The 14,583-nt window shown below is 40.2% G+C and overlaps 1 protein-coding gene across 1 annotated transcript; it reads right to left on the bottom strand.

The window, feature by feature from the left end:
* Positions 1-252: 252 nt before the first annotated feature.
* On the bottom strand, positions 253-14,338 carry LOC116406849 (SLAM family member 8-like). Its single transcript, XM_031891814.1, has 4 exons — positions 14,260-14,338; positions 10,465-10,785; positions 1,286-1,576; positions 253-257 (listed from the first exon to the last, which is right to left on the bottom strand). Exons 1-4 carry the CDS (start codon positions 14,324-14,326, stop codon positions 253-255), a joined length of 684 nt encoding a protein of 227 aa, XP_031747674.1. The 5' UTR covers positions 14,327-14,338.
* Between the last annotated feature and the right edge of the window lie 245 nt (positions 14,339-14,583).

The following is a 14,583-nucleotide window of genomic DNA, read 5'->3' as shown; positions in this document are numbered from 1 at the left end:
TGGGACAGTAACAGTTCAATGAAGGGTTGGATATCATAGTGATTGTATGGGGTTTGGTTTAGTGTAGCAGAGCATCATAGCCTGGCAATTGGGGCCATGGCCGTTTCTTGTGTCTTTCTACTTTGAAACAATTAGTAGAATAGCAGAGAGCATGGCAAGGACTGGAAGAAAGATATAAAGCTTAATCCAACAAGTTCCATCTGTAACAGAAGAAAAGGAAAACAGGAATTAGTGTTAGTCCTGTGGCTGCCTTCACTCTATTACAGGAATGAACATAAGTATTAGGATGAACTTATACTGATATTTGAGTATTACATCTGATAGTGAAGGATGAACATAAGACACACTTCCACCACTTTTTAACATTTGACCAAAAACATTGGCTGAGAGAATGGAAAATGTTTTAAGAACTTCTTCATGCTTTATACTGTATGTGCATCAATATGTCAATGTATCAGCTATACTAGGAGTATTAAAGGAGAAGGAAAGGCAAAAACTCAGTAAGCTTTATCAGAAAGGTCTATGTAAATACAGCCATAAGCACTCACTGAAAAGCTGCACTGATTTGTTGTCTCTTTGTTTTCCTGTGCCACAGACACGTAGCTCTCTCCTCTCCCGTCTCCTGCTCCCCCCTCCCCCAAGAATGCTAAGAACTCACTCCCCCCCCCCTTAGGAATGTGGATCTGAGCCAATCAGCAGGAAGCTTCCTAATAGTCTCACAAACTGAGCATGTACACTTGGTCTTGGTGCAGGAGCGAGGCATTATGGGAACTTTCTTTACACAGCTCAGCGGTTTTTTTTCCCTATGAGGCTTCAACTAGACTTTGTGACTTATGTTCCTTATTGAGTTCCTTAATGTATTACATGCTCCTTAAATGTACGAAATATGTCAACATGAAAGACAGGGTATTGGCCACACTATTATCTACTTTGTTTCATGATGCTGCCATCTGAACATCCCTCTCCTGTCTTCATCTGCAGCAGTAGGTGTAGATATTGTTGACATGTTGTAGAGCAGTGATCCCCAACCAGTGACTCGGGGGCAACATGCTGCTTACCTACCCCTTGGATATTGCTCCCAGTGGCCTTTTGAAGGCAAGTTTTGGTTGCATAAAAGCTGCCCAGGTACATTTTTTTATGCTTGTATTGCTCCCCAACTCTTTTTACATTGAATGTGTGTGATGGGTAGAAAAGCTTGGGGACCCCTGTTGTTGAGGGTGCAACCTGCTTCTGCACCTACACATTTCTGCATTATATATAGTAAATCCAGTTCAGCAGTGCTTACCAGAATCTCGCTCATATTTACACATTTCTTGTACCCGAGCAGATACATTTTTTTGCTCTGCAGGATTCTGTACCAAACAGAGGAAATCCATATTTTGGGGAATGGCCATTAGTGAGAGGTGGATAGTGGTGCCATTGGCATAGTGCTGGTACCCAGAGCTCCCATTCCTGTACATCCAGCTGAAGAACACCAAGGACACATTAGTTGGCACAGAGCAATGCAGAGTAATGTTACACCACATCTTTTTGACTTTCTCCACTTCTGTATGTAGATTTGGCTCAGGAACAGGTTCTGTATTAGAAGAGAAGAATATCAGCCCATTGGTTTCTGTACAGTAGTTTGAAAATAAAAAACACAAGTCCCAGCCTTGTGTGAATCCAGACAATGTAAAGAAAAGAAATCAATTAAATGAGATACTTTTTTTTTCTGGATCTCAACATAGCCATTTCCATTTACAGCCTCCATATGTAATTATTTCTGTCTTTTATTATAGATCTATATTTCTAAATGATTCACTACAGAGCCAAACATGATTCCACGTTTGCAAACACAAATATCTTGAATTGGTTCAAAATTTACAGTAATGCTGTAGTCTTACGGGCCAATTAATAAATGTTAGGTACTTGTAATGACCGGTTCTAATTATTAAAACTTAAACCAATAAATAATTCTGAGGATTCATATATGACTTATTTTTTGAGCATGGCATCTTCTAGCAAATGTCATCTTCAAGCTGGGCCAAGTAGTATTGGTGCCCAAGGCATATCTTCCCAGTCCATCCCACCACCTGGGCTGACTATCACTTGCTCACTGCCTCCCCATTAGTAGCTTCCTTTGAAATATGCACCCCCTGAGCAGTGTGTATTATGGCAATGCCTAGTTCTGACCCTGTGCAGTGCAGCCACACAGATCACACAATGTTTGAGTAGTATGGAAGGGACTGAAGAAAAGTTGCTGACCTGCTTTTTCCCCATACCTTTAACCTGTGCAGTAATGACCTGTTGGATGCAATTTGGCTTCACACACTTATGGTTTAAACCACCAATAAGACACTGGGCCCCAAACACACACACATGAAGATACATTATTGATATACTGTATCTCAAACTTGCGTGAAAAAAATGCTGTACCTACCCCAGCACTTGGGGGCATTCACAAAGATGCTGGAGAATTTTGCTCCCATTAGTTCTACTAATATTAATTATACTTTTATGACTTCATTAGTTCTACTACAGTTGACCATGAACTACTAATGAGTTGGTTCGGTCTTATTCTGCAATAAAATAATACAGTGCTGGGCCTACAGGGGGGGGGGGGCGCCCAAGGATAACCCTTGTCCTGATCACCCCACCTCCCATGACACCACAACTTAACTTGCTCCAAATCCCTCAACTGCACATCATGAGCAGGGAGATATTGTGTGTCTGGCTCAGAGGAAGCAGAAGAGTTATTTGGCCAACTACCCCCCCCCCCAATGTTTTACCCTAGACACGTGCCAGATATATGGTACCCCTAGTCATAGCAGTGGTATTCAGCATACTTTTATATGTCTTTAGCACTGACTGAGCAATAACCAGGCAGTAATGTATCTTTTCCCCAAAAAACGCTAACTTGGGCTTCATTTAGGTCTCTCTCCACCTCTAATTCAAGTCCTTGAATTACAGTAGAAGCACCTTTTCCACTTTTTTGCCACACAGTACATCCAAAAAGAAGCATAAACAGTAGTGATGAGGCGTGAATCCATGGTAATTTTCATCCAAAAATTGGATTTTGCACACTGCATTGCATTTATTGTATCTGTGTTTATAAGTACTGTGTGTTCTGGGAAGTGTAACCACGATAATTTCTGATGTTCAAAAATGTCACAAAAATGATCTTATCGGTCGTACGAAAATATCGTGGTTGCGTTCCGAAAGTCAAGAAATTTTTGGACCCGAACATTGGTAAACGGTGTGAAAACCTTTCTGGCTTTGAAACTTTCAATGTATGATTTTGGAAGCCTCCCATAGGGCTCAATGGCACTCTGCAGCTCCAACCCGGCCCAAGGAAAGTCTCCCATAGGGCTCAATGGCACTCTGCAGGTCCAACCCGGCCCAAGGAAAGTCTCCCATAGGGCTCAATGGCACTCTGCAGCTCCAACCCGGCCCAAGGAAAGTCTCCCATAGGGCTCAATGGCACTCTGCAGCTCCAACCCGGCCCAAGGAAAGTCTCCCATAGGGCTCAATGGCACTCTGCAGCTCCAACCCGGCCCAAGGAAAGTCTCCCATAGGGCTCAATGGCACTCTGCAGCTCCAACCTGGCCCAAGGAAAGCCTCCCATAGGGCTCAATGGCACTCTGCTGCTCCAACCTGGCCCAAGGAAAGTCTCCCATAGGGCTCAATGGCACTCTGCAGCTCCAACCTGGCCCAAGGAAAGTCTCCCATAGGGCTCAATGGCACTCTGCAGCTCCAACCCGGCCCAAGGAAAGTCTCCCATAGGGCTCAATGGCACTCTGCAGCTCCAACACGGCCCAAGGAAAGTCTCCCATAGGGCTCAATGGCACTCTGCAGCTCCAACCCGGCCCATGGAAAGTCTCCCATAGGACTCAATGGCACTCTGCAGATCCGACCTGGCCAAAAGATAGCCACGATACGAAGCTTGAATGAATTCCGAAATGGTCGTAGTCTACGAAAAATACAACTTTTTCTTGGAAGTTAATGAATGAAATTATCATGGACATTTCGAAAAGTTCTATAACTTAGAAAAAATATGATTTTTCTACAAAAATAAATTGTGGTTAAATGAATGGGCCCCATATTGTTAGTTTTACAGATAATTAATTCGTATAAATAAAAAATAAAAAGTTAGAGCTGGGGCCTCTCTCTGTATCAGCGACTGATGTGGTTGCATTTGTTACCCGCACATTTCCTGAATGACTTATGCAATGAGGAAAAACACAGCCGCTTTACATATGATAAAAGCTTGATTAAATAGCAGTAACTGAACTCTGTAACCACAACTTAACCTACTTTAGTGTTTATAGTGGCGCCGATATCATATTAACCTCAGATTCAGCTTTCCACTTGATGCTATCTAGGAAGGTTAGATAGGTTTATTTGCCACATTAGATAATCAGATTGTGTTTGTTATTATAGGGACACGGTCATGATTTCTAAATTGCACTGTTTACATAGCAAATAATTCACTGCCATTTAAAATGTTAATCTTGAACCCCAGCTGTAATATTGGTGTGTAGGCGCCATCTCAGTGCATTGTGCCTGAGTCTGAGCTTTCAGAAGGAGCCAGCGCTACACGTTAGAACTGCTTTCAGCTAACCTATTGTTTCTCCTACTCCCATGTAACTGGAGGAGTCCCAAGCCAGACTTGGATTTCTTACTATTGAGTGCTATTCTGATACCTACTGGGAGCTGCTATCTTGCTCCCTTCCCATTGTTCTGCTGATCGGCTGCTGGGGGTGAGGGGGGGGGATATCACTCCAACTTGCAGCGCAGCAGTAAAGTGTGCCTGAGTCTGAGCTTTCAGCCAGCGCTACACATTAGAACTGCTTTCAGCTAACCTATTGTTTCTCCTACTCCCATGTAACTGGAGGAGTCCCAAGCCGGACTTGGATTTCTTACTATTGTGCTATTCTGATACCTACTGGGAGCTGCTATCTTGCTCCCTTCCCATTGTTCTGCTGATCGCCTGCTGGGGGTTCAGGGGGGGCGGATGTCACTCCAACTTCCAGCACAGCAGTAAAGTGTGCCTGAGTCTGAGCTTTCAGAAGGAGCCAGCGCTACACATTAGAACTGCTTTCAGCTAACCTATTGTTTCTCCTACTCCCATGTAACTGGAGGAGTCCCAAGCCGGACCTAGATTTCTTACTATTGAGTGCTATTCTGATACCTACTGGGAGCTGCTATCTTGCTCCCTTCCCATTGTTTTGCTGATCGGCTGCTGGGAGGGGGGGATATCACTCCAACTTGCAGCACAGCAGTAAAGTGTGACTGAAGTTTATCAGAGCACAGGTCTAATGGCTGTGGCACCCTGGGAAATGAAGAATATGGCTAGCCCCATGGGAAATTTCAAAATTAAATAAAAAATATATAGATTAGGATGCAGGATTGAAATCCTCTCAGATACACTTCCTAAAAATGACTGTTTATTTTGAACACTTCTGTTCTCATAAATATATTAATATCATATTAAAAGAACCTATGCAGGCCCTTTAAAAGAGGGCCACATCAATGGGCCAGTGAACTCCTCACCCAATAGAAATTTTGAACCTGTTCAGTAGATTTCTTAATAAGTCTCCTCCCATATTCCAATTGTGCAATGGGCTACTGATACATGATATATATATATATATGTATATGGCACTGCGATATTCTATTTAAGTGCAAAGCATATCACTCTATTTTCATTTATATTTTCTTTTTGTTATGATTTTATGATATTCATATTGTGTAAAATTCTCATTTATACATAAAACAGATATTTCTTTATCTAAATGCCCCTATATTATGAGTTTATAATAGTATGATACAGAACTTCAAGCGGTCTCTCTGGTCCAGCATCCTTACTTTTATTGTGATTGATAAGGGTCTAATAAAAAGATATTAGTAGTATTGGTTCTGTAGCAGTTGGGTATTGACTACTGTAGGAAGCGTCTCTGTGTGTGGTACAACAAGGAAGGTGCAGGGTTTTATTCTTTTTAGGCCATGGATTAATGTTATAGATTACAATGTTTTGAGAACATTATTTGAAGGACAATAATCTATATCTAAGATGGGTTAATGGTAACTTTAATGTATACATTTAACACTATCAGCGTAGATCATTCTGCATGGGGGGGGGGGGGGGTCAGGGGATATTACACCAACCACTATAGCACACCCTTTATATCATAAAATGGAATTTTCCAACTTTACCATCAAGAAGCTGATATGCACTAGGGGTAATATAAACAAAATGCTACATAGTTACATAGGGTTGAAAAAAGACCATTGTCCATCAAGTTCAACCCATCCGAGTAAACCCAGCACACAACCTATACTAACCAATCTATACACTCACATACATAAACTATATATATACATCCAGTAATACTAACTGTAGATATTAGTATCACAATAGCCTTGGATATTCTGCTTGTTCAAAAACTCATCCAGGCCCCTCTTAAAGGCATTAACAGAGTCTGCCATTACCACATCACTAGGAAGGGCATTCCACAGCCTCACTGCCCTCACCGTGAAAAACCACCTACGCTGCTTCAAATGGAAGCTCTGTTCCTCTAATCTATAGGGGTGACCTCTGGTGCGCTGATTGTTTTTATGGGAAAAAAGAACATCCCCCAACTGCCTATAATCCCCTCTAATGTACTTGTACAGAGTAATCATGTCCCCTCGCAAGCGCCTCTTTTCCAGAGAAAACAACCCCAACCTCGACAGTCTAACCTCATAGTTTAAATCTTCCATCCCCTTTACCAGTTTAGTTGCACGTCTCTGCACTCTCTCCAGCTCATTAATATCCTTCTTAAGGACTGGAGCCCAAAACTGCACTGCATACTCAAGGTGAGGCCTTACCAGGGACCTATAAAGCGGCAAAAATATGTCCTCATCCCTTGAGTCAATGCCCTTTTTTATACAAGACAGCACTTTATTTGCTGTAGTAGCCACAGAATGACACTGCCTGGAATTAGACAACTTGTGATCTACAAAAACCCCTAGATCCTTCTCCATTAAGGATGCCCCCAACACACTACCATTCAGTAGATAGTTTGCGTTTATATTATTCCTACCAAAATGCATAACTTTGCACTTATCAACATTGAACCTCATTTTCCAGTTTGCTGCCCAGTTTTCCAATTTTGTCAAATCGCTCTGCAAAGCGGCAGCATCCTGCATGGAACTTATAGTTTTGCACAATTTAGTGTCATCAGCAAAAATAGAAACAGTACTCTCTATGCCCACCTCCAGGTCATTAATAAACAAGTTAAAAAGCAAAGGACCAAGGACTGACCCCTGCGGTACTCCACTAACCACACTGGCCCAATTAGAAAATGTTCCATTTACCACCACTCTTTGTACTCTATCCTTCAGCCAGTTTTCTATCCAATTACAAATATTATGTTCTAGGCCAATATTCCTCAATTTGATCATTAACCTTCTGTGAGGTACTGTATCAAACGCTTTAGCAAAGTCCAAGTAGATGACATCAACTGCCATTCCAGCATCAAGGTTCCTGCTCACCTCCTCATAAAAGGCAACTAAATTAGTCTGGCAAGATCTGTTACGCATAAAACCATGCTGGCACAAACTAATAGTATTGTGAACTGCAATGTATTCAACTATCCTATCCCTTATTACCCCTTCCAGAAGCTTTCCTACTACTGATGTCAGACTAACAGGCCTATAGTTTTCAGGCTGAGAACGAGATCCCTTTTTAAATAACGGCACCACATTAGCAATCCGCCAGTCTCTCGGCACCATGCCAAACCTCAACGAATCCTGAAAAATTAAGTGAAGAGGCTTGGCAATCACAGCGCTCAGCTCATTTAATACCCTGGGATGAATCCCATCCGGTCCTGGACCTTTGTTTACCTTTACATGTTCAAGTCTCTTTTGAATTTCCTCCTGAGTGACCCATGCGCCAGTAGCTAAATTACTAGCACTGGGTATATTAAAAGGGAAGCCTTCATTATCTGGCTCCTCAGATGTATAGACAGATGAAAAATAAGAGTTCAAAATTTCAGCTTTTTCCCCGTTCTCATCAACCAACGTACCTCCCCGTGATAATAAAGTTCCCACCCCTTCTTGCTTCATTTTTTTACTATTCACATAATTAAAAAATAATTTTGGATTCTTTTTACTCCTAGCTGCAATATCCCTTTCCATCTCTATTTTAGCTTGCCTGATAGCTTTTTTGCTGCTTTATTTGCTTCCTTGTACCTGATGAAAGTTTCCGCTGTCCCAGCTAACTTGAATGCTTTAAAAGCACGTTTTTTATTACCAACCTCGACCTTAACTCTTTTATTCAGCCATAAGGGTTTTGCTTTGCGATGCCTCTCCTTGCTTACAAGGGGAATATACTGTTGTGTATACCTGCAAAGCAATGTTTTAAAGATGTTCCATTTTCCTTCTGTGTCTAACCCCATGAAAAGCCTTTCCCAGTTGACACATTGCAGAGATGCCCTTAAACTGGCAAAGTCTGCACGTCTAAAATTGAGCGTTTTAGTTACTCCCTTATAGAGCTGTCTCTGTAGCATTATCTCAAAGGAGACCATGTTGTGATCACTGTTCCCCAAATGCTCACCCACACAAATGTTAGAGATAAGTTCAGTATTATTAGATATTACCAGGTCCAAAATAGACTCATTCCGAGTAGGTTCTTGAACCACCTGAAATAAAAAGTTGTCATTTAGCATATTTACAAACCTACTAGCTTTTTCTGACTTAGCCACCCCATTACTCCAGTCAATGTCCGGATAATTAAAGTCCCCCATAATAACAGCTTGACCCAATTTTGAAGCCTCCTCCATTTGCAAAAGTAGCTGGGACTCATCCCCCTCATCTATACGGGGTGGTTTATAGCATACACCAATGATCATTTTCTTTGTGACCTTCAGCCCTACTGAAATTTCTACCCAAAGAGATTCAACGTTTTCATTGGTAATGTCTTTATTACATGGCTTTAAATCTGACTTTACATAAAGACAAACCCCTCCACCCTTTTTAATCCCTCTGTCCCTCCTAAAAAGCGTATACCCATTTAAATTCACTGCCCAGTCGCATTTTTCATCCCACCAGGTCTCAGTGATACCAATTAAGTCATAATTTTCAATACATGCAATAGCCTGCAGCTCCCCTATTTTTCCCGACAAGCTTCGCGCATTAGCCAGCATGCAGCGGAGATTACTACTTCTTCCTCTACAGCTTACATTAGCTAAAGGACAGTTAGAGCTAAGGTGAAAATTAGTCTGTTTCCCTTGTAACATATGACAATTGTCTATGTTTTCATGTAATATGGATTTTCCCTTATTTTATTTCCTCTGTTTTACTCATTTTTCTAACTTTATGCTTAGCATCTTAGACTACATCTATCATAACATTGTCTTTGCAGCCTCTTTATAATTTTGCCATAAAAGTATTTGCCCAATGCCTTTACATTCCCTATCTGATCCCCCAAGTTCCCCTATGAGGGGGCGGCCATATTTGTGCAGCAGGAGGCCGTTAGCATTAGAAGCTGTAACTGACAGGCTGAGAAGGGACAGTCAGGTTTGCAAAACAGTCAGGTTTTGGGATTTCAAGTAACAATTACTTACAAAAGCAGCCCTATCAGCAAGAAATGATCAGCACGACCTATAGGCAACTTTTTATGTAGATTCATATTTTAAAAAGTTGTTTTTTCGTGTCAGTATCACTTTAAGAGCTTCTTCAAAGTGTAGTTTTTGTCTTGTTTTAATTGGTTCTACTGTTGATCTGTTTATTTGGTGAGAGTTTCAAATTTGCAGATGTCTCATTTAGCTACACAGGTGGTAGGCCAAAGTGGGCTCGTTATAACCTACATCCCGAGGCCAATCATCATATCACATAGGAGCCCTGTGCCGTACATATATCACCTGGTCCTTATGTCTGTTCTATTAAGCTCGGGCCATATCTCTATTGCCTGCTTTATATTATTCTAGTTCACCTAAATTAGAGTAGTGATTTTGCTATGGGGACCCACCATTGAGATCTTTGCTTGGGATCCACCTTAAAGCTGCAATGTCTTCTTATCTGATCATTTTATAAAAAGTCAACAAGGTGTTGTGGCCTGTGTAGTAGGGTGACACCTATAAAACATATATTTTAGGCTCCTCTTGGGCAGGGACTGGTTTCATTGATAAGCAATCTTCTGTTACGCATTATGGAAGGACTATTAGTTTGCATAGCGTATGGCTACACTGAAACTATCTCAGCAAAAGAGATAGCATGGCACCTCTAGGGCAAATATAAACACTAATATGCAGGTAAATGAGGATATAGATATTGAATAGCCAATGTCCAGTTATTGAAATATAAAATAAAATGCACATTTTTTATCCTATTTTAACATTTAAATATAAAATGAATGTAGCACCCATCTATAAGGTAAACATGTACCCATATAAAGGCATTTTATGAATCTCCCAGGCACACATACACATTAGTAGTACATACCATATACTCTGAGATGAAATACCAGTATTTTAATGACTTTGTTAATGAGAGTAATATAAGCGGTGAAGGTGGTGCCATCCTCTTTTCTCAGCTCTCGGATTCTCAATGCAGTTCCATTGTTGGATACATCCAAGCGGTTGGTGAACTGGTTGTTATACATCTCTAAGTGTCGATCTCTGTAATCAGCTAATGGAAACATTTCTCCATTGATCTCCACTTCCCACATTACTTTCTCTACAGGGAGGTCGAGTGTCTTGGGGTTGGACAAGTAGACTGACTGGTTTAGGATTCCTCTGACCTGGAGGCTATTGTCCTGTATTGCTGCAAAGGAATTCATAAACATTTAGAGAGGAGGGTTTCTAAATATTATAGGGGCTCTGCAATTACCAGGGATGCTACATGAACACACAAAATTACACACAGGGCACAATTAAAAAAAAAACTGTCCAGTATTGAAAGTGAAAGTCAAGTGCTTTATAAATAATGAGAAATGAAGGTAAAATTGAAGAAATTATTAAAATTTTTAATTCTATAAACAGTAGAAGAGGAAAAGTCTATAATGTTCCTGCATCAACTCTAATTATATATATTATATATATATTTAATGATCCCAACTAAGATATAATTACCTCTTATTGGGGGCAGAACAGCCCTATTAGGTTTATTTAATGGTTAAATGATTCCCTTTTCTCTGTAATAATAAAACAGTACCTGTACTTGATCCCAACTAAGATATAATTACCCCTTATTGGGGCAGAACAGCCCTATTGGGTTTATTTAATGGTAAAATGATTCCCTTTTCTCTGTAATAATAAAACAGTACCTGTACTTGATCCCAACTAAGATATAATTACCCCTTATTGGGGGCAGAACAGCCCTATTGGGTTTATTTAATGGTAAAATGATTCCCCTTTCTCTGTAATAATAAAACAGTAAATGTACTTGATCCCAACTAAGATATAATTACCCCTTATTGGGGGCAGAACAGCCCTATTGGGTTTATTTAATGGTTAAATGATTCCCCTTTCTCTGTAATAATAAAACAGTACCTGTACTTGATCCCAACTAAGATATAATTACCCCTTATTGGGGGCAGAACAGCCCTATTGGGTTTATTTAATGGTTAAATGATTCCCCTTTCTCTGTAATAATAAAACAGTACCTGTACTTGATCCCAACTAAGATATAATTACCCCTTATTGGGGGCAGAACAGCCCTATTGGGTTTATTTAATGGTTAAATGATTCCCCTTTCTCTGTAATAATAAAACAGTACCTGTACTTGATCCCAACTAAGATATAATTACCCCTTATTGGGGCAGAACAGCCCTATTGGGTTTATTTAATGGTTAAATGATTCCCTTTTCTCTGTAATAATAAAACAGTACCTGTACTTGATCCCAACTAAGATATAATTACCCCTTATTGGGGCAGAACAGCCCTATTGGGTTTATTTAATGGTTAAATGATTCCCTTTTCTCTGAAATAATAAAACAGTACCTGTACTTGATCCCAACTAAGATATAATTACCCCTTATTGGGGGCAGAACAGCCCTATTGGGTTTATTTAATGGTTAAATGATTCCCTTTTCTCTGTAATAATAAAACAGTACCTGTACTTGATCCCAACTAAGATATAATTAATCCTTATTGGAGGCAGAACAGCCCTATTGGGTTTTTTCAATATTTAAATGATTTTTAGAAGACTTAAGGTATGGAGATCCAAATTATAGAAAGATCCTTTATCCAGAAAACCCCAGGTCCCTAGCATTCTTGATTACAGGTCCCATACCTGTATTATATTAGCACCTGTCTCTAAGTTTACACTTTCTAACAAATTGTAAGGAAGCATCTCTCCACCATCTACCAACAATAGGATACGAAGAGCTGACTTACCCCCTCTTTCTTATAATTCTATTTTATTTCCTACACAAGTTATATTCATGCTGTATCGTAATTTTTAAAAGTTTAGTGGTTTGTTTGTTCTGAATAAACCAGAGCTGTTTGTTTTTCACAAAAAATGACCAAACAAGAAAGTTGAACAAGAACTGAAGAACATCTAGTTGTTTGCCAAACTCACCAAATGAGCGGATCTTTGTTCATTTTCACTTTCTAAGTGGGGCGCAATTAAACTGTGCTGGTCAGATTATTTGGTTTATGAGCCAATGTTTGGATCACATTGGCAACACTTTTTGATATTTAAATCATATCAATTAATGTCTGTTCAAGCTTGATCAAATATCAGTTGGGGAGGACAAAGCTTTTAAGACAGACATTCTCAGGTAAAATTGGACATGTGTGACATATGTTAAGGTCTAGTCGTTGGGCAAGTTACCAAATGTCACCAAAATCGTTGTCCAATTTGGCCTTCTAAAATGAGCCAAGCTAAATCTGGCTGATCAGATTATTTGCAAATATAAGTCAATGGTTGGATCACGTTGGCACCCTTTCTGGTTTCTTCTCCCTATGCAATCACTGTCCAATAGGATTTTCAAGGTAGATCAAACAACGTCTGGCCAAACTAGATCAGATATCAGTTGGGCCAAGCTCTTTAGACAGAGACCTTCCAAGGTAAATCTGGTCATACATGCTAAGATCCACTCTTGACAAGGTTCCCAAATGCAGTTTTCTGTTTAATTTAGCTATCGGTGTGTAGCCAAACCAAACTGGGTTGATCAGTTTGGAACATGCATCAGTGATTTGATCACAATGGCATCCTTTCTGGAGTCTCACAATTCAGTCCATGTCTAAAGGGATTTTCAAGCCTAATCAACCGATGTGTGGGCAAGCTCAAACAGATATTGGTTTATTTGTTCCATGACTGGGCCAGTATGATACCAATTAGTTGTGTAAAATCACATTTTGAGTTCTTGAACAAGCATAGTGTCCAAGGCTATTGTGATACTAATATCTACAGTCAGTATTAGTGGTTGTATATATAGTTTATGTATGTAAGTGTATAGATTGGTAAGTATAGGGTGTGTGTGCAGGGTTTAATTGGAAGGGTTGAACTTGATGGACTCTGGTCTTTTTTTAACCCTATGTAACTAAGTAACTAACTATGTAACATTAGCAGTGTAATGTAAGCAAGTAGGCCTTTTAGATAAAGGGTCTGTTTTATAGGGTTTCCACCTTTCTTCTGATGGAAAGCAGGGTGGTGACATCAGGGAGTGGGGCTAATTATGTAAATGCTCAGGTTTAAAAGGAGGAAATCTCAATTTTAAGCGCCAGTGGTCTTCAAGCTTTTAGTAAATAAACCCTAGTCCTTAGGTAGAACAAGGACTTTTTTTATTTTCTCCCTGTTTGATTTTAATGTAATTAATCACCAACTATCCATCATGTTGAGCAGTTGGAACCAACACATCTGTACATGTGTAGCTAGCTTTAGAATCTGTATAAGAAGTCAGATCAACTATCTTCCAACCCTAATGGATATCAACTGGTCTCTCTCACAAGCATCAATGCTGGAGCAGTGATTTAGCTATTTTGAAGTATGGGCATTAGCCGTGGGCCTTCCTGTACCCTGCATACCCTGTGGGCTTAAACAATGGTAATAAGATAAAGGATGGGGATTATGTGTTATATATTTTTAGTAAGTACATCAGAGATGTCCAACAGCTGGAAGATTGCAGGGTGGACATCTTTGAATGATCTACTTTGCTATCTCAGTTGGGATCCAACCTTACTCTATTGCCAGTGGTTCCTCTCCCCTTACTAATCCTGGGTTGCAATATTGGCAGAGAAATATAAAGATCTTACAGTTTACAAGAACAGAAATAAGAATGAATGTACTGACCGTGGCCAATCAAGAGAAGCAGGGGTAGAAGAAAGACTGGGAGTTTCTTAGAACCATTTCTCAGCATCTTCTCAGCAGTTGAGCCCGAGGCTTTGTGAGAGTGCTGAGACCAGGCAGGGAGGGTGAGTGGTGAGACAAGGCAGGGAGGGTGAGTGGTGGGACAGGAAATGGCTGTTATTGTGTTTAAAAGACGGTGATCTCCATACAGGTAGCATCTAAACAAACTAAGCACAGAAAGTGGTTTCATTTCTCAGCAGAGGAACTTAGAAGCGAAACCACGGACTGGCTAAAGTAGAACCCTAGTACTTCAAGGAGAGATGCCTG

The sequence above is a fragment of the Xenopus tropicalis genome, chromosome 8 (genome assembly GCF_000004195.4).
Source record: "Xenopus tropicalis strain Nigerian chromosome 8, UCB_Xtro_10.0, whole genome shotgun sequence".
In the NCBI taxonomy this organism is placed as follows: Eukaryota; Metazoa; Chordata; class Amphibia; order Anura; family Pipidae; genus Xenopus; species Xenopus tropicalis.
The sequence above is the reverse complement of the archived record's forward strand: the minus strand, read 5'-3'. Positions and strand labels throughout refer to the sequence as shown.

Bases quoted from the DNA above. Each gene is read 5' to 3' on its own strand.
- LOC116406849 (XM_031891814.1), bottom strand. From the start codon at position 14,326: ATGCTGAGAAATGGTTCTAAGAAACTCCCAGTCTTTCTTCTACCCCTG. The intron at 10,786-14,259 runs GTCAGTACATTC...ATTCCTTTGCAG, and splicing joins GCTTCTCTTGATTGGCCACG to CAATACAGGACAATAGCCTC. The intron at 1,577-10,464 runs GTATGTACTACT...CTTCTAATACAG, and splicing joins ATTTCATCTCAGAGTATATG to AACCTGTTCCTGAGCCAAAT.